Source organism: Schistocerca cancellata, chromosome 3 (genome assembly GCF_023864275.1).
Source record: "Schistocerca cancellata isolate TAMUIC-IGC-003103 chromosome 3, iqSchCanc2.1, whole genome shotgun sequence".
In the NCBI taxonomy this organism is placed as follows: domain Eukaryota; kingdom Metazoa; phylum Arthropoda; class Insecta; order Orthoptera; family Acrididae; genus Schistocerca; species Schistocerca cancellata.
The window spans coordinates 730842438-730863296 of NC_064628.1; the positions used below are offsets into that span (position 1 = coordinate 730842438).

At 40.2% G+C, this 20859-nt stretch overlaps 1 protein-coding gene across 1 annotated transcript in view; it reads left to right on the plus strand.

The window, feature by feature from the left end:
• Positions 1–5559, plus strand: part of LOC126176540 (solute carrier family 22 member 7-like) — a 114961-nt gene extending 109402 nt beyond the window's left edge. The window contains exon 7 of the mRNA XM_049923696.1: positions 5223–5559. Within this exon, the coding sequence (XP_049779653.1) occupies positions 5223–5559 (337 nt within the window). The remainder of the gene's footprint in view (positions 1–5222) is intronic.
• Positions 5560–20859: the final 15300 nt, after the last annotated feature.

The window sequence follows — 20859 nt, forward strand, 5'->3', positions numbered from 1 at the left end:
GGTTTGAGAGCCAGTCGTCAAATTTCAAAGCTATTGACTTACCTTCTTTCTCTAAACTTATTTCAGCATCGTGAAAGCTTAAGATTGCTTTGTATTCATTCAAAAAGTCTACTCCCATTATAATTTCCGTCGACAATAATGGAACAATAAGAAAGTCCATAGAGAAGCTGTGGCTTTGACAAAATAATTCTAAGTTGGTTTGTTGGCGTACATCTACACTTTTTCCAAAGATTGCACCTTGTAATTTAATCTTACGTAACGGAAGTGTGGGGCAATCGTTCGATTTGTTGCATTTGCTAAAAGCTGTTTCACTAATTACTGAAATGGGACTGCCAGAGTCAAGTACTGCCGTAAATTTTACGTCATTTACAGTAATGTGAATCACAGGATATGCAATGTTGTTATGTTTTACATCGTGTTCCTGGAGTAAGATGTCCCTAATGTCTTCCATTTTTACGTAATTACTAGCTACGGCAGCTGTGTCGTCAGTTTCATAAGTACGTCTTGTGGCTGCCAGCGGTGTGAGTCATTGCCTATTGTCTCTTTGTTGGCGCGCGTCGTTATTGGGATTTGGAGACCTAACTTCTACAAATTCACTGTGACGAGAGGGCCCTGCTCTATTTAAACCCCGCCAGTTCTGATGCAGTTCAGGTCTGTCGTCATGTCGGTAGATTCCATAGTTTCTTTCTTGTCAGTCACGTAGTGGAGAATTTCTCCCTGAGTCGTAACTGCGCGCTGGACCGTTGCGTCTAAAGTTATTCTGTCTCCCTTGATAATAATGGTTTTGGTTCCCATATTGTCTGTTTCTTTGATTGTCTCTGTGATAGTCATTACTGCGGAGAGGTGATCTTTCCCTGTAATTATTACTACTCTGCCAACGGTTGTCATACGGGTGATGTCTGTTTTGCTCACGATTTGTGTTGTGAGAATAGCCTTGTCGTGTCCAGTTATTATTTCTGTCGTCATGGAATTGTGACGGATGTGCCCTGTAGTGATTGTTTTCCCGTTTTCGCATCCCGCGACTGTCTGTGTCAATTTCTAATTCTTGTAAGAGTCCCTGAAAAGCTTCAATGTCGTCTTTGCAACGTCCTGTTAAAATAATATGTCATAAATGTACAGGCAGTTTGATTAAGCAAATGCGGATGAGTTCTGAGGGGCTGTATGGGTTTGACAGGTACTGATTCTTGTGCAACATGTCTTCAAAATATTTCACAAGACTGGAAAATTCAGATTGTTCGAAATGTTTCATCATTATGATGCCATGTTTTACTCGGTCTTGTGTGGCTTGAGACCAATATGCTGAGAGGAAGGCATGGTAAAATTCTCCTTGACTGTGACAATCGTGAATGACCGGTCACATTCTTACAGCTGGTTCATTCTCCAAGTAGCCACACATAAATTCTAACCTGTGCTCCAATGACCAGTTAGGAGGGAAACAATGAGAAAATTGATGGAGCCATGCTTGTGGATGAATGTCGTTGGCGGAATTCTTAAACGTTTTGAATTTACGTGTAGTAATGAACAGCTTATAGTCAAAATCATCGTGTCAGTGAGTAGCATGTCGGTCATTGTTACGTCGTTTCGGCGGTTCCATCTCAAAATTCGGTGCAGATTGCCAATTTCTTTCATAATTTCCGAAGTGCCCTGTGTTATTATTTTGTGGCTGTTCCGTATTTCTATGTCCCTCCTCCAGTATTGGAGGGCGAGTGTCCTCTGAAATACGTAATTCTTGTATTACCTGTGTCAGCTGATCTTGTACTTCCCGGATTTCTCTTTGGTGTTGCGTATTAATTTGATTCACATTTTGTTTCAGATTCCTTATTTGTTCGCACTCTTCTGTGTCATTAAAGACTACCGGTTTTGTGTCATTCAGATTATGATCTACCTTCGTAGATAAATTATTTAGCTGATCCGAAAGTTCAACTACTTTCTCTGATAATGAACTAATTTTCTCCATGTGTCTTTCTACTGTGTCCTTTAAGTTTTCCTGAGTTTTTGCAAGTTGCGTAACCGAATCGGTAGATGCAACTGAGTCAATTTTAGCTTGCAAGGTCTCATGATTTTCATGAACAATAGTTTGCAGTTCTTTTATGGCTGCTTCGTGATTCTGTAATGCATTTTCATGGCGCGAAAAAATAGGTTGTAAGTGCTCACAAATTTGTGTTTTTACGTCATTACAGACTTTTTGACATTTCGATTCAATGTTATGTAACTCAGCAGTTAAATTTTCACGTGTTTGTTCGAGAGTTTGTTCCAATGAGTCTAACTTTTGAAGCTTTTGCTGTGTTTGTCTCTGATTTTGTTCCATTGTGTGTAACTGTTGCTGTGTTTGTCTCTGGTGTTGTTCCATTGTGTCTAACTTTTGAAGATTTTGTTCCATTGTGTCTAATTTTTGAAGATTTTGTCCCATTTGTTTCTGATTTTGTTCAAGCGTTGTGTCTAACTTTTGTAGCCTTTGTCCCATTTGTTGCATTAACTGTAATAACAGTGCACTGGTATCTGAAACATGTTCCTCAGTGCTATTCGGCAGTGCATTTGAACCGACAATATTCGCATTTTGAAAAGCAGAAAATGTGTCTTGATTCATTTGAGAAAACGGTGAGGACGCAAAACCTGAATCTACAGTATTTGCAAGATAGTGTCCTGTCATTTCGGATTCCTGAGGCAAGCTGTTGCCGACCGATCGATCGATAATGCTTCCCTGTTCACTAATTGTTTCACTGTCTACACCATTGTTTGCAGCCCGCTCCATTTCCCTATGTACAATTACCAAATCACTACTTTGAACATTAGTTAATTCATTACTCGGTGGCGCTAACACACTGCTTTCGTCTTCACTGTCATTTCTCATTTTACTTTGGAGGCTAGTATTACGTTTTTCACACGCCATTATTGTCACAATATTTCACACGACAACACAGAAAAACACAATTTGAAGAGCAAAAATAAGAGAACACATTAACATAGCACTGAAAATAATATCTAGTTAATTGCAAGCGCAGCTGCGAAATACTTGGTGCAAATCTACATGCATGCCACAACTGTTTTACTATACACCAATGAAAAACCACAACTACAAAGGAAATTCTCTCTATAATTACGCGCTAGCAATAAACAAAAGCTACACTAATTACACAAACTACAAGAAAAAATCAGAAGATTCCAGTGAGGTATGCTAGGCTAAGGGTTGACATATGTAACATCCCCTTAGAACAATTATACAAGATGAAACGTCCCCTTAGAACAAATTATACACGACTGTGCTGATAAACCTCTTACACTATTTGCTTTTCAAACAGCTGAGCAAAACTGAACGTACTCAAACATTCACTAAAGTGACACACAATATTTTTAGCGCAACGCAGTCTGACTATCAAAGATCCCTGCAAAAGAATGGCCCAGAGTAACATTAAACTACACCTTTCAGAAATCACTTACCTCACAAAAATCTTCATTACTCGAACTACTGCAATACAGCGAGCGCCACAATTATCAGCTAAATAAAAGATTCAAACTACAGAAGGCCCTAACTACTGATAGGGATAGTTAGCAAATGAAAGATATTAATGGAGAACAAACAATGTATTTACGTTAATAGTCATAATATATATATTAGTTCATGACAAATTGCAAAACTCCGCCATCTCTCTCCCCACATCCACCACTGCTGGCGGCTCACCTGCAACTGCGCAACGCTACGCGCTGTTCACATCCAGCTGCCGCTGCCCAACATTACAATGGCAGACAACAATGCAAACTAGAACAATTCAAACTAGCCACAGACTGCACACAGCACAGCCAGTGATTTTCATATAGAGCGCTACGTAACGTTGCCGATAATAAAACATAAACAGCCTACTTACATAAAGAAAACATAAACAGCCTACTTACATAAAGAAAACATAAACAGCCTACTTACAATTGAACTGGCGTAATTTGTGTGATATGAATATGCACATACTAAGATGGCGGTAGTATCGCGTGCACAACGTATAAAACGACAGAGCATCTGCGGCTCTGTCATATGTACTCACGTGAAAAGGTTTCCTACATTATGCTAGTCGTGCAACGGGAATTCACACTTTCAACGAGGAATGGTTTTTGGTGTTATACGCTTGGAAAATTCCATTTCGTATGCCATTTCGGAAATCGTTAGGGAATTCAGTATTCAGAATTCTACATTATAAAGAGTTTGTCGAAAATACCACATTTCAACATATGCCTCTCACCACCTGCAAAGCAAAAGCCGACGTCCTTCACCTAAGGACCGAGAGCAGCGGCGTTCGCGTAGAGTAGTCAGTGGTAACAGGCACGAAAACTGCTAGGAACAAACAGAGCTGTCAATCTGGGACGTACGACGAACGTATCCATTAGGAGAGTGCAGCGCAATTTAACGGTAATGGCTTATGACAACAGACTAGCGTGCAGCTTGCCTTTGCTAACAGTACAACGCAGCCTGCAGAACTTTTCCCGTGTTTGTGACCATGTCGGTTGGATCCTGTTCGATGAGAAGACCGTGGCCTGCTCAGATGCGTCCCGACTTCGGTTGGTAAGAGCTGATGAGAGGGTGACACGCTGAACCCACGAAACCATGGACCCAAGTTGTAAACAAGGCATTGTTCATGCTGAGGGTGGATCCACAATAGTGAGCGCTGTGTTTACATGAAATTTAGTGGATCTTCTGGTCAAAGTGAACCAATCATTGACTGGAAATTGCTGTGTTTGGATACTTGCACACCATTTGCTACTATTCATGGACTTCATGTTCCCAAACAACGGTGGAAATTTTACTCATCCTTGTCACTGGGCAACATTTGTTTTCGATTGGTTTGAAGAACATTCTGGATAATTCGAGTAAATTATATTTACTCCAAGATCGCTTGAAATGAATCCCATCGAACATTTGTGGGACATACGGTGGAGGTCAGTTTGTGCTCAAAATCCTGCACCGGGGACATCTCTGCAGTTATGGAGGGCTATGGAGCATCGCAGAACACTTCTGCAGGGATTTTCCCACGAACTGGCACGTCGATTTGCTGCCCTACGAGCAAAAGGAGGAGCAACACCTTATTAGGAGGTATCACGTGACTTTTGTCACTTCTGTGCAAAATAATAAATTTTTTATTGAGATGAGAATTAAGTCTTTCTTGCTAACTCTGGTACTAGGAAATTTAATCTTCTTAAGTATAGTGAAAAAAGTCAAGTACATACATATTACACAGAAAAATTGTAACACAATTCAATCTAACGGTTCATATGATAGCTAGAGATGAAAGTTATGACCCGGAGGGCATGAAGATGACTTACTATTCACCTCAAACTGTTTACGGCTTCGGGCAGGTCTGCACACGTACTGACGCAGTTCTCGCTGGTGTTGCTGGCTGGTGGTGTGGGCGTGAATCCCTTCGTGGCTTTAGTGGCGCAGGGCGCGGTCCAGCTGCCCTCTGTCTGCGCCGTCCACGTGTGCGCGGCGCGCTTCGGCCGCCGCTGGACCGGTGTGGGCTGCTCTCTGCTGGCTGGGGTAACATGCGCGGCCACCGTCTGCACGCTGAGGGGTAAGCCGTACAGAGTGTAAATTTTCCTCTGGAAGGTCTGTTGTGTCGTGCAGTATTTCTCCCACGTTGTATGACATTCTGCGTTCCCTTCCTGTCACTTGGCTGTTCTTTCGTAATGGTTGAAGCCACTCATTAGCATCTCGTACTTTACCGTAAGCATAGCGTTCTGGATTTCAGCACGATATTTTTAGAACTGCGATTCTGTTAGTCTGATTCTGGTGTCGTAAGGCGCCTGTGCTTAAAGCCATCGGCACACGGACTGTGCAACCGGCCGTTGAGCGTGGAGCGTGCCGAGATTCTGACGTCATAGCGTGGAATAGCACGTTCGGAAGTCTTTCCCAACGTGTAGAGCAATATCTAGCATGTCAGATATTCCGAGCGTGCATCTGAGAGTTGACCAATGAGATGGCACAATGCGACATAAGTCACACGCACGGCGTCTCCCTTCAGTAAAAAGTTGTGAGACGCCATATTGGCATTCATTTCAAGCCTATACGTAAATATGCCGTTTCTGGGCACCAGAATCAGTGGAAAACCCGTTGATAATTGTGTGATTCGTTCCAATAATATAATGAGAAGTATCATATTCGTGCCAAAAGAATTACAGTAACTTTCGTATTTTGAGAGTATGCTTTTTGAAGGCAGCGACACACTGAAGATCGACCCAAAACGCGTTGTTCTTGGTACAATTTGTTATAATTAAATTTCAGTTATTAACATATCTACGATTAAGGTTTTCAGCACACGGTAAGATGCTATGATTGTGTTGTAGGTTTAGCGAAGTGAGTAGCGTCACTGTTTCGTAAAAAGTAGCATGTTTTGGCGATGGTTTCCGAATCAACACTTCCAAATTTTTTCCTAACATTTGCGTTTTTATTAGGTTCCGATACTTTCTCAGCTTAATATACGTATATACTAGAATATTTGATGTTATGTGAATATAAGTTCACCTTTTTTTAAGGGGTGACTTTATTCGATCGGCTTAATCTATAGGACAGCTTACTCTGCTTGTATAAAGATATTTTGCTTCTTTTTCTTTTACGCATCGTAATTTACATGTTGTAAAGATTCTGCTGCTGGGTAGGAACAGTGATCAAGTAAGGCTGACCCTGCGGTTTTACTAAAATGATGAAATAATATTTATGTTATTTAGAGAAGTGTTGCAAATTTGGATCGCACTGTTTGTAATTGAACTTTTATAAACCTGTGTCCTTATTGATTGGACATGGTACTTTCCTTTTCGTGGACGATGGAGGAAATGTGCGTTTTAATAGAGCTAACGTGCAAATTTTACGCGCGCCCGTTTAGTAAACAGTGCGATTTACGAACTAGAAACATCCCGCAACTGTCGCTGGAGTGCGTTGTGAACGCGTATAAGCACATCGGGGCCCACCATGCACAGGTCGCATCGTTCCTGAGCGTTCAGCGGCACGTTGAAGTTAGCACGCTCAACGTTGACATTCGACAGCACGGCCCATGTGCCAACGGCTTAAGCCTGTAACCAACACAAATTCAAGGAAAGAATTCACTTCAGTTCAGCTTCTGATGCGTTGTATCCCACCCTGCTTTCAGGATGTATCAATCACTGAATTCTTGCACTGATTAATGAAGTTATATGGATGAAGCTGATAGACAGTACTACAATCTGGCCAGTTTGAAGAGCCAAAATATCGGTGGGTAATAGATGTATATGTGCACTAAATGTTAACATGTATAGCTACATTTTGACTGAAATAAAATGAAATCGTATTTATCATCAGATTTAACAAACTGAAAAAACATCGGCGTAGAAAGAAAGTGACATGAAGAATACCTTCTGGTATTCAAACACTCACAGATTGATCCGAACATGAGAGGGAAAACTCCAGCAATTAGACGTTAAGCATTTCTTAAGTAATATTTTATTCACTAAACAAATATCCCAATTATGTCTTCACTTCCAAATGTATTGAAATTTCAACGATTTAGTTGACACTCTGCAGGTGGCACATCGTGTGTAATAACAATGCAATTATATAGTGATGTATTGTCTTGCAGGTGTGGCGCAGGAAATGGTAGTTGTGGAAAGTGGCTGAGGTTTGTGTGGGTGTAGTTGCTCAACAGAGAGCATGGGAAAAATTATTATACAAGAAAGGTGTCCAGCACCCAATCCAAGAAATACACGTTCTCTGTATGCAGGTCCACCTCCTCGATAAATTATCTGAAAGGAATCTTTGCCCATCATTCGAATCGTTCAGCCTACAAGGTTTTCATCTGAGAAAAGATAAACATTAACTTAATATGTAACAAAATAATCCAACCCAGTAAAATTCTTGCTCCTCAGACAGACGTAGTTTTACAATAACACAGAACACTGACAGCAATAAGCAACTGCCCACTGAAAACAAGCTAGAATTAATGCCAGGAAAAGCAGAATAACTGAGTAGACATCATATCCAAGAAAGTAAAGCCACAGAGAAATACAAATTCCATTAATTAACAATAAACAATAGACGTTAGACAAACAGAACACTTGGAGACAGCCTACTCTTATACTGACAAAAGGACCACATGAATTCGAACTAGGCCTGCTATTATGCATCCGAAGATAAATCAGTTAAACAAATTCGCAGAAGTGAGGTACTCTCTGGAATAAAGCTCACCTAGAATCTTTTACTGGCACCTATTTTCGATAGCAGTAATAGGCATTGCAGTCGTCCCGTCTTAATGATAATACAACAGTGACACGCAAACGCTGAAACAGAACCAGACACAGCCGTCTGCACATCGCTGTTCTTTTTTTCCAACCCCAAATAGTACACCACTCCTCTCGTGCAACACTGATAAAGAGCTCATGGCACATCTCAGCTTGTGTCTCGTCAGCACGACTTCGTATTTTAACAAGTCCCAGCTGACTCTGGCCAATACTGTTTTACTTTTATGTTTCATTTGCCACTTTCTTTCAGTCTATTATCAACATAAATGAACAGACTGAATGTAGCACATGAATTGCCGTGAGTATAGCACTTTCAAATGTGTTAGTGGTAACTCGACCTTATGATATTTAAGAGGGAAAAAATTCGACTTAGAATATCTACATATGGAAATGTCCTAACAAAGAGGGAAAAGAAAAGCTCTATGTGCTATCATGTGGCCATCTGGTGCACAGATATTTGTTTACCCGGAATCCAGAAGGTACTGGACTTCACTACATCACACAGCAATACACTAAACAACATTAAAATAATCTACTGTACTTGGTATCAGGACCAAGCTACATACCTGTCTGGATGATTAGCCACAGGTGCACTGAGATAGGATTCACAGGGGCTGTGCTGCTGGGCGCAGAGATTGCGAGATTGCTGTCAGGGTCTCACGAAGTCCATCCTGATACTTCCAAAGGCTCGTCTTCTCACTGCTTCCTGAACATTAAGTGGATGATAGGCCGTGACGCGTCTCATCATAATATTTGCTCTATTCTTCGTTTTCTCCCAGCCATGTAGGCATGTAGTTCATCATTATTTTATATGTCCGCGAGTTCAGGTTGTGCCACTGTTCGTTATTCTTTATTATAAAATGAAGTTACAGTCCACAGAAACCGGTTCATAGATTTTGGCCACTGATGGCCTGAAGATTTGTCTACTGAATCACCGAAACTGCTAGCCATACAATAAATGGCATCGAAATGGAGGCCGTAGGTCTTCCATGTTATTACATCTTCTGTGTGACGTCATCCCTTCCAGTCCTGCGTGTCCCGCATCCAACCCTCAAAATAGCGAGTGAACTTATATTTTACTTATAATACAAAACATGAAAACTAATCTGTCTTTAACTAGCCTAACATTGTTAAAGAATAGAGTTACCTATTTATTTTAAATCATATTTTTATATAATTACATAAGAACTTAGATTATTGCATTAATCTGTCCTACAAGGCCGACATCCCGCAGTGACTTGATGGTGGTTTTCTAACTCACGCTTCAAACCACGGGCGAGAGTCGCGTGGCGCGCGGTTTGCTGCGAGCTGTGAAGAGGAAGGGGGGGGGGAGGGGGAGGCTTAACAAATGTGGCGACCCGAAAGGGCAGTCGCGGGAGGGCAGGCGTCGTTGATGGTTGTGTCCTTATTTCGAAATAGATTAAGTAAGACGTAGACTCAACGATTTGATATTGTTTTTTCAATATTTTCTTACGTTGTCGAGGTAGATTGCTTGTATTAAAATTTCATATTTTATCAGTTTTAGATGTAGTCGATTTTTAATCTATATATTTAGTGGTCCCCTGATGCGATGATGCTTTAATCGAAATATTACGACTTACACTGAATTTAAAGGGGCGATACGTATTGTTTTCTTCACCTTTCATTATTTTTGTATCGGCTTTATTTTATTTGTATTTTATTTCATACTTTTTCAACTTTATTCTTTACTAGTAGACCCGGTACGAATGACATTGTATCGCCGTATTCACACAAATAATGTCTGGGACGAAACACGAAATGGCGACGAGCGATCTTTTTCATTTATGTGATTTTCATTTTTCTTTTTCAATTCACACAGTTATTCATTGAATATGTTTTATATATATTCATCTAGTTTAGATAACATAAAGAAAGGAAGTATCGATAATAATACATCAACAAGGAAGGAAGTGTGCTTCCACTGCGCTCTCTCTTGCTATGGGCTGCCTAAACTATTAGGGCCAAATCATTCAATTTAGTACTGAATTGTGGGCGTCAAAAAAGGAATAGAAAAATGCCTGCAAACTCATACGTTTATCTTTAACAGCTAAGTCACAATCTCCATTCTTCTGCTCTGTGGGTACTGAAAGGGCAACTTTAAAAGACCAAAATCGTCAAAGTGTCAAGCGATGAAGGTTAACGGATGTTCTCGTGGTCTGTTATTTAGATCTCTTTGAGCTCTACAATCTGATACCACGTATCGTAGACGTAGTTCTTGTGTATTATGCAGCGTATACCAAGATAGCGCGCTAGTAGACAACAATTTTACTTAAATTAGCTGATGAAAGCCGAACGGCTAACTAGACCTTCTTGGAACATTGATAAAATCCAATACGATTCAATCAACTTTCAAGTAAATAATTAAATAAATAAAAACAGCATTAAAATCATATATTTTAAACATTGTTATAGGGTGAAGTCCAGTAACCGTGCGTTAACTCGATTACAGAATGTACCGATTGCCACCTCGGCTGCATTAAATTGTTGTCAAATTGACCATGGTTTCGACAGCTCTAAGAGTTCTTCATCAGAATAAAAATCGCGTAGAATTACCTAGAAAATATAAAGACATGGGTCAAAAATACAATACAGAGGGGTCCAAAAAATGTATCCACTGTTAAAAGTCCATAACTTGCAAACTAATTGACGGAGTTGTCTCAGTTTTGGTTAAAGTGTAGCTTAAAGTCCTACTTAAAGAAATGACTGTAGGTGTTCGAAAGGTCACCATTAACACCCACACACAAACGAGGCCGCCGAACTGCAGCACGAACTGCTGACTGCAACGTGTTCCGTTGGATATTTGCACATGAATGTACTACGGATTCTCGAAGTTCATCCAATGTGCGTGGATTTTGTCGATAAACGACGTCCTTTAGTGTTGCCCACAGGTAAAATTCCAGAGGAGTTAGGTCTGGGGAATGTTGTGGATACTCCACAGCACCTCTATCTCTCTAGATTTTCGTCGAGATACGCCCTAACACGTTTTCGGTATTGGGGTGGGCACCATCTTGTTGAAAGTAAACTCTTTCGTCTCCACATTAGTCTCGGATGGCAGGTAAAATGAATGTCTGAAGCTTCTGAGGGTACGCCTCACCGGTAACTGTGCCGTCAAACAAGAATGGCCCAATCAAGCCCCGGTAAGACAACCCACACCACGCATTTACTCCTGGCAAATTCAAGGCTTTGTCTACATGGACGTTCGGATTTTCCGCAGCCCAGTAGATGCAATTGTGGCGATTTACTGTACCATTGAGTTTGAACTGTGCCTCATCAGACCACACAATTATCTCTGCAAACTCTTCATCGTTGCACACCATGTTAGTAAACCACTCACAGTACTCCATTCTACGATTTGGGTCGTCCTCGTTCATTGCGTGTAGCAATCGTGGGATGTAGCACTTCCACTTTGCTGTCTTAAACATTCGCCGAACGTTTGAGTGACTTACTCCAGTTTCACGGGCATACTGTCTCACAGACTTCTGTAGTGAGCGAGTGAATTGTTGTAACACACGACGGGAGTTAGCTAGACTTGTTACTATTACAGGTCGTCCAGGTAGTTGTTTGTGTACATCTTAAACACAGCCTTCGGCTACAAATTTGTCTCGAATGCGACGAATCGTTAAAGGTGTCGATGGCTCTGTTTGATACTCATTTCGTTATTGCCGTTGAACCTCATTGAATTTTTCGTACTTAAAATACCACTTCAAAACTGACTTCTTTTCATCGACTGTAAGCCTTGCGCCAGGCATGTTCTCGAGTAACTAGGTGCAACTAAGAACAAAACACTGACTATCTGGCGACTGTCATCTGACAAAACAAAACAACGCAATACAACGCTTGTGTGGCTATTGCCGGAACTACAAGCTGTTACACTACCAAAGATGTGACAACTCCATCAGAGCGTTTGCCAGTTACTGACTTTTAAACAGTGGATACATTTTTTGGACCCCTCTGTATAATTAATAGGATTACTTCCATATATTGTTACAAACAGTGTACTTATATGTAATCACACCGTCGGTGAAAATCATCTGTGCAAAAATGCTCTTCTCAAAGTGAAATAATCACAAGAATAAAAATTACAGTGTAAAAATGTAACATGTTTGTCAGTTGGAATAAAATGTTCCATCGAAATACCGTGGCAGTCATGACGTCACTTAGAGCGAAACAACTGCATCAAACCGCCGCTACCGTCAGACTAGACGGCTAAGACGCCAAGGCAGCCACGAATTGGACACGAAAACAGATTCACGCTATCTAGCATGTGATCGAATTACAGAGAAGTGCAAATGAGGCACTCTATAGACAATTTAACATTACAGGCAACAACAGGAATCGGTGCACGAAAATTACAACTTACCGTAAACGGTCTTATTTTATAAATGAAATATAGTTCAAATGTATATCAAAAATGTAAAACTGGAAAGGCAACCGATGTTTAAGAGTCTACATTGAGGAGAATATCTCTATTCAGACCATTTTTAATTATCGTCTCTATATCTTGAAAAAAGTTTTAATTGCGTAATTGCAACTGTCCGTCCAATATGAGACCGTCCTTCAGAGATAGGTGTTTAAAAATCTCTAGCTCATCCTACATATTAAGCCTAAAGCCTTTTTTCTCCGAGTGGAAGATCTGGACGTCTTTTACATCTTTAGGATTAAATCCTGTGATTAACAAATGGTTAGCGAAAGTTGAATTGTGAACAGTGGTGCCTTTTTTGCCGAGAAGGTGTTCCATAAATAGCTCGGCCTGTTTGGCCTATGTAATAGGCAGGACAATTGCCGCAAATAATTTTGTAGACACGAAAATTATGCAGAGGGGAAAGCGTAGATTTGAAGTTACGTATGATGTTACTTTTTAAAGAATTATTAGTGGAGAAGGCTCTTTTTTAAGGCTCATTATGACTTTCAAATGGATAAATTTCGTAGTAAGAAAATTCAGAATCACATACGATGTTTGTCACAGAGTGAACAATTTACCCACTCATAAGGGGACCAGTTAAGGGTAATATAACACCTCTCGAGGACAGCAAATCACTTCGGAAACATGCTTTTCTCGATATATGCATCCAAGGAGAATGGCGAAAACCACAAGAGAAGAAGAAATAAACATTTCCGAGAGTAATAGACGTCCGGAAAGTGGAAGCAAAATCACACACTGGAAAACAATTTGAAACGCTAATAAACAACGCGCAACTACAGAAAGCAACGGAAGGACTGGTATAAGTCCTAAGACAAGATGAAAACCCTAGGAATAAGAGAAGAAAGATACAATAAGTCGACACACACACAACGAAAAGACGTGCTAGTTGTAACGATGCATGGGGTACCAAATTTGTAATAAAAGTCGGTAAATTGCTCAACGGACAGTATTTTTCAGTATAGGTATTTCGTTCATTGCAAGCAAGTATCGATTCGGGACGTCATTGTTTAGAAACGAGTTGACCGTAATCTGAATCAGCTCTAACAAACTAATAGTTTCTTTAAAGCGATAAAATTATATTGATTATTAAATACAAGAACTTTAAGTTTATTCGGGATGGGAAATGTTAATTAGTAATTGCAGGCGTAATTTATTTGTTTAATATAAAGGAGTTTTGAATTTTTTTGTGCATGAAAAAGTGTGAATTTATGAGAGGTTTTTACTCTAAGACGAGTTATCATTTGGAGTGCTAGAAGTGCGCGTGTGTAGTTCACCTGTGCGGTGAATTTTACTTTTTGTTATTTTGACCCGAATGGAGACAAGTCCCGTTTCATTTAAACTTTATGTGAGATACACACGTCGCCTTATTACAAAAGACTCGTTTAGCACATTAGGGAAAACCGAAACCTGCGCGCTAGGTTTGAAATACGTTACACGCTAGTGCGTGATCGAGCTGCCCAGTGAATCGCATGCGACAGTTGCAGACGCGCTCGGACTTAATACACGAAGTTAGAAATTAATTTTGACGCAAGTGTTGATTTTGACAAAAATGAACCGAAAGTTTATTCAAAATATCGAGATTCTTTTTTAATTGAGACATATATCACCTTGTTGATCACGTTGCAGAGCAACATCGTAATGCTGATTAATTAGAACGATTTGCGACGTAATAAGTCCCATTACACATATATAATGTTACACGAAATTGGCTGACCGCGTGAGAGAATGAGATTGATTTTATTTCCAGACATTCCAATAAACCGACGAGTTGAAAAGTTAAATTAAAAACTGTTGTGTAGCTTCATTGATTGTCCCAAGCCACTACTGAACGTGTTATATCGTGTCTCTTCACGAGAAATCTCAAGAAGCCGGGATAAATAATAAAAAAGATGAAGACTAAAGAAGAGGCATCGGTATATAGGAACACAACACCAACTAAAGAAGTTGTGTTGGAAAACCTACATTTCTCAGAATTGAAGACAAGAATCGATATATCTACCGAAAAACCCTAAAAGAAAATAAGAGAATATTCTGGGACAGAGAAGGAGAGAAACTAGTGGAAGAAGCCACAAGCGACCCAAACATTGGGGCTCGTTCATGAAATGTGCCACTAAATCGTATGAAAAATGGGAGACACACTAACAACACATACGTAACGAAGTAGCACTTAAAGGCTACCAGTAGGGAAAAAAGAAGGCACCATTTGCTATAGAGGAGGTCAAGTATCCCAGTAACAGCACCAAGAACAAGAAAGTCATAGGCCTTGAAAGCTTGTATAGCGAGCGTATTAGAGACACAGCACTAATAATGACACCACTGTGAACAGAACTTTAGAGTAAGTGCACAGAAATAGCCTCCATTACAAGACACTGGAGACAATAATAAAAGTACTGTATGAAGGGAAAGGAGACACCAAAGATCTCACAAAATACGGAGGCATTGCAATGGAAAACTTACCTTTAATAATACTCCAAACTGTGAGTAATAGCGTAAAAAATGAAAGAAATAATTAACGAACGCCTCCATAAAAACCAAACTGGATTCAGGAAAAGTAGATGTGGTCTGATCGCAGTAGAATTCCTGCTGAAGTGTGTATGGGAATCTCTTGAAGAGAGATAGAATTTCACTTCGTGTTTGTAGACTTCAGAAATCTTTGAGCTTATATAAATAAAGCAAGTGCCAAAAAAGTAGAGGAAGCCCAATGCAAAATCAAGATAAGAACACGAATCATAAATGCAGTTCAATGATGGAAGGAAATACGAAGCTCAGACAAGTTCTATCAGAGCCATCTCCATAATCAAACGGAGTACTTCAGTAACACAAACTAAGTCCATTATTGTTGATCCTTGTAGCGGAATAAATTGTATAATGACTCAGAGAGACGGGCGTAATCTCGCATGGATTTTCAGGCGATATTGTGATAGGCTCGAAAGATATTACAAGACTACAAGAACTAGTAAACGATATGGAAAGTCTGTGCGTTAAATGTGACTTAGAAATAAATACAGTTACAACATACCCGATTGTACTCATAAATGGAGGACAAACACTCGCACCGGCAATGATCTTCGTACGGGAGGGAGGAAACTTTCGTGTCACGATACAAAGAAGTGCAAAATGTTTCACAAAACATGTAAAAGGGAAAGCACTGCAAGCAGTAATGGACGTTCATGGTATTCAGCATATCCGATTCCTTTGCCTAGAGCCAAAATCTCGCAATACTGTTGTACGGTATACAAATTGGTGGACCACTTCTCACAGTGAAAAACCTAAAATCACAAGAAAAAGAGGACCCATATAATGGAAGCAATCACGTGCCCAAACCATGCATTCCAGCCTCTTATAGTTCTTCATTAAAGACGTACGGACAACATAATACTATCCAACACCAACACTTAGGAAACATTTTCAAAAACATTTAGGGAAAAAAGGGAAGATAGTCCAAGAGAACATTGTGGCACAGGGGCAATGGCGGACCGATCAATGACGAAGGAAAACTTAACGGTGGGTCACATTACTACCGGAATGGCAGTCTATGGTTTCCGCCACCTTGTCTGCTACAACACAGCATATCAGGAACCTAGAGCAACGTATGCATCTAAACAGAGTAACGTAATACGGGAGCGTTACCACATACCGTATAACCCTTCACCTAAGAAGACACGCTGAGTAAGTGGCTGTGTAAACCACAATCCGTAAAATTTCCACTTTATTATTATAATTGTACTTTGGACATTTGTGGTTATTTGGCTGTTATAAATGTTTTATTATATTATTTCAGTGCGTAAGTTCGTAGCGCTTTCTTTTCTCATTTTTGGCATTCAGTTCCCTATTGGTTTACTTATCAGTTGTCACATTTGTGTTTGAAGTTCACTTTTGCTATTTGAGTTAACATATTACCATTTCGAGATGATGAGTGCAGCAGTAAAGGCTAGAAATTAGTGTGCCAAGTTAAGAAATCGATAGATTTCCGACGTATTTTTCTGTTTGACATCAATAGATAAGTGACAGCAGTGCAGATAGTCAGACATTTGCGCCGTATATGATGATAATGCCCCTTGGGCAGAGCATGACAAGAAAATGTTACCCTAGTTTGAAGGAGGATCGTTTCGGTTTTAGTCACTCTCCATGTTCAGGAAGACCTTCACGGTTCGGTAAGGAACGTTCGAAGGCGTTAATCGACAACGATCCGCGTCTGTGTACTCGAGAACCGTCAAATGTGAGGAACTGCGATCGTTCGACCATCGTGCGACACGTAGATGCAACGGAGAACGTTCAAAAACCGAGTGTATGAGTACCGCATAATCTAAACCAAAATCACTGACATCTGGAATGTTCTTTGCTACACAAGAGAAAAATAAACCTCTCCTTGAAACCCGTGTGCGCAACCATTATCCACAGAGGCAACATACGATTGCATTCGTAATATACAAGACTTTTGTATGGAGCAGCTGGCTCCTCTTCTTCACCTAATAGTGACAATGAGAGTCACTGAATAACAAACAACAATGTGAGACGTTCCGCCTACGACCCATCAGCGAACAAAGTCACATTTTCTGTTGAATAGGTGGGATAATGACAGGAGCTCCTCAGCTTTAGTGGATCACGTTTCCGGACCCGGGTGCTCATCCTCAATTTGTTCAAATGGTGCAAATGGCTCTGAGCACTATAGGATAAACACCTGAGGTCATCAGTCCCCTAGAACTTAGAACTACTTAAACTTAACTAACCTAAGGAGATCACACACATTCATAGCAGAGGCAGATTTCGAACCTGCGACTGTAGCGGACGCGCAGTTCCTGACTGAAGCGCCTAGAACTACTCAACCACAGCTGGCGGCCTCAATTTGTTCCTCACAACACCCACTACAACGTATCCAAGTTTGTATGACTCCTTTCATTAATTTCACCATTAATAATTTTTAAATTCTTTTGTAAATATTTCACCTTTTATTTAGTTTAATTGCAGTCTTAATGAATTATTATTAATTCCTTGGCTGAAGCGCGGGTTTATTGTACCGTCCACGCGAGGAATGGGCAGAAATAACAGTAAAGGAGAAGAACTATACATTGCACTAGACAAACATCACAAAAGCAAAGAATCTCACTAAGTGCAATGCTCACAAATAGACAGATGTTACAGAACAACCAAAAACTAAGTATAACACATTAAGGTAATAGTATGTGATGAGATACTTCCCACTCACAAATTCCAGAACTTGCTCTTTAACCACCCATTACTTTGCGAAATATAATGTAAAGAGGCAGGAATCCCGTGTAAATGTATTCATACAATTTCACGGTGCTTAGACTGTTACAAAGATTTGCCCATGTAACACTGCTTTCCTAATATTTCTAGTGAACTGTTAAATTACTTTACATCAGATAAAAAAGAACCTTCAAAAATTAACAATAAAATAGAAATCTGTAGGAGTGCACATAAATGCCGAGCATTATCATAAGAAACAATAGAACACAATAAAAACGTGAGAAGCATCACACAATATAAAATCTGGTTACATGCGTTCTTGTACAAAGAATTCAATAGACGTTAGTCTAACTGGACGAAATGTGCATTCTCCTGCTTGTAATTTCCTAAAATTAGCCCTAAAATAGATTGGAATTTATCTAAAAGTCCCCAGTTTTTTTGTGTGACCATTAATCACGTCGTGTGCGCGTTTTTTGATCTAGTTGTAAATTTCTGTTTCATCAAGAACGTTCATAATTCTGCTTTTATGAAATCCATGCAGAACGTAACTGCTATATCTACATCATTGAATTCATATTGTCCTCAGTTAACTGTGTACTGAAGGTCGCGGTACTTCTTTGTGTCTGCCTGATAAGTTCTTTTCATCCATCACTGAACGGTCGCCAGTTTGTTTAATACAACGTTAAGAGCCACATTGAATTCTGCAGACAACATAACCTGTTAATTAGTTGGTTCTATCCGTGTTGTGTTGGATTCTCCTTCGGAACGTGTTGTGTGTTTTAACACTGATACGTACGGTTTCTTGAACAGTTGTACGCTTTTGACTGGGAGTGCACCCGAGTAGGATAGATTGGGGATCTTAGACTCATTGTACTTCAGACTTTCTCCTTTTAATGTAACCTCATCAGTTACAACTCCTATGAGTGTTTTACCTGTCTGACCAGTTATTTTTATGACGGTTCCGCTATGAAACCGTTTGTGGCAGCCGCTTCTACCAAGATCTCTAATTCTTTCTAAATTTCATCGTCTTGTAGTGACAAGTCCTTAAGGTTTCGTATCACATAGGCTCGCTTGTGGCACTTGGACAGCAGGAATCATTAGTGATTGTACAGTCTGTAGTAGTCGGATTATGAAGTAGGTAGAGCTGTGGGATATTAATGTAACTGATATTTCTTTCATGTATTTGATGTTAGATGTAAGAAGAAGCTTCTGAGAAGAAACAAGTCAATGATACTGATTCAACACTTAAACTTCTGCACTTATTGCGTGAAAGTAGGATTAAGAACTTTCTTCAAGAAACTGACATTTACAGTTACCTCAATCATCTATACGATCTGCTTGATGGTGAGATTTCAGAGATTCATTTGGAATGTTCTGCTATGCTAAATGCAAAAAGTGACAGGCATGACCATCCACAATTAGTCACATTTGACTTAGATTTCCTGAATTAACAATTTCTACAGATATGCATGTATCTTGGTTTCATAATGTTTTCATGCCTTCATGAGCCACGATTAGCAGCCCGATGTACCCAGTGCGCTAAACTGCTGCCAACACAGCCTCGGACGTGACAGCCTTCAAGCAAACAGAGTAGACATTGCACTTCCGTTACCTAGTGGGTTCCATTACACCCCTAACGATGGAATTCATAATTACAGCTAATTCTACACTCTGCACTTTATTAGACCTGCCAGGATGATCGGAACCATTGCCTGCTGAATATGCAAACTGTGCTGGCACAGATGGACCTTCAGCTGCGGCTGATTCCTGCAACCTGCTTTTAATGCGTAAGTGGATGACCCAACAATTAGTACCCAGTTTTACCTTTCGCCCAAAAACGGGCATACGCCACACATCGCTACAAACCGTCAGGTGTGTGTCGATTGGCAAGGACGAGCAATTATGCAGGCACTGCGACATCAGAGAACCCACTCGACAGATTAGGCTCTGGACGTTCAAAGGCATTCGTCTCAGGTGCCCCAAAGGCTGAAGAACGCCGTCTGTGGTAATCACAGATTGTTACTGTTCAGAGGCAGTGGCCAAGGTTCCCCTCAGTTTGTACACAACAGGCGCTGTGAAATGAATGATCATTCAAGCAAAAAGGAGTATAATGGTGACCTAAACAGTCTCTGGACTCAGTCAAAGAGTTATTTCGAATTCTCTCTTCACTCCCACTCTAAACTTAATTCAAACAATGAAAGACTAGTAAATTTTACGGAAAATCTTACAGTAAGGTAGCACACATGTGTATTTCACAGAAGGCCCTGAGAGCAAAAACTAAATTGAATCCTGTATAAAAACGATATACTGTTGCTGACGCTATTGGTCCACTAGGTTGCCCAGTTTCGGTTATCAGTAATATATTATGCTTAATTCTGTAGATCTAATAATATTTAACGTTTCGTGCTCCATACTTCTTCGTTACAAGAGTCACCTATAAAGATTCAACGTACATAGTAAAACGAATCTACACTGATCTCTGAGAAACTATGTCCATAAAGCCTCGCTGTCACTCTAAAATATCATAACTTGGAAATTATTAAAGGATCATTGTTCTTTGCAAAACGTATAACTGATCTCAAAGTTTTTCCCCTTAATCCTTTGCTGCATGACTTAGGTAACAACGGAGTGGTGACACACCAGAACAAGATGCACTGTGACAGGGTATACATAATCCAAATCAGTAACCACATACTCCGGAACTATTGATACCAGTTTGGGAGGACATTGTGAACAGGAAGCATAATGGTTTGAACAGTTCCTCCTGCCACAGATTGGGAGGCTACACTCGCCCATCATCTGACAACACGATGGAGTACATTCAGTTCCACCGCGGTATGTGCCGAATGACATTTACACCGAGGAGGCTGGGTCTTCATGGCCTCATTAATGACCCCTGAGCCCTTCGGAATACTGGCTGGTAGACCTATGTTGCGGGGCTATGTTAACGACCGCCT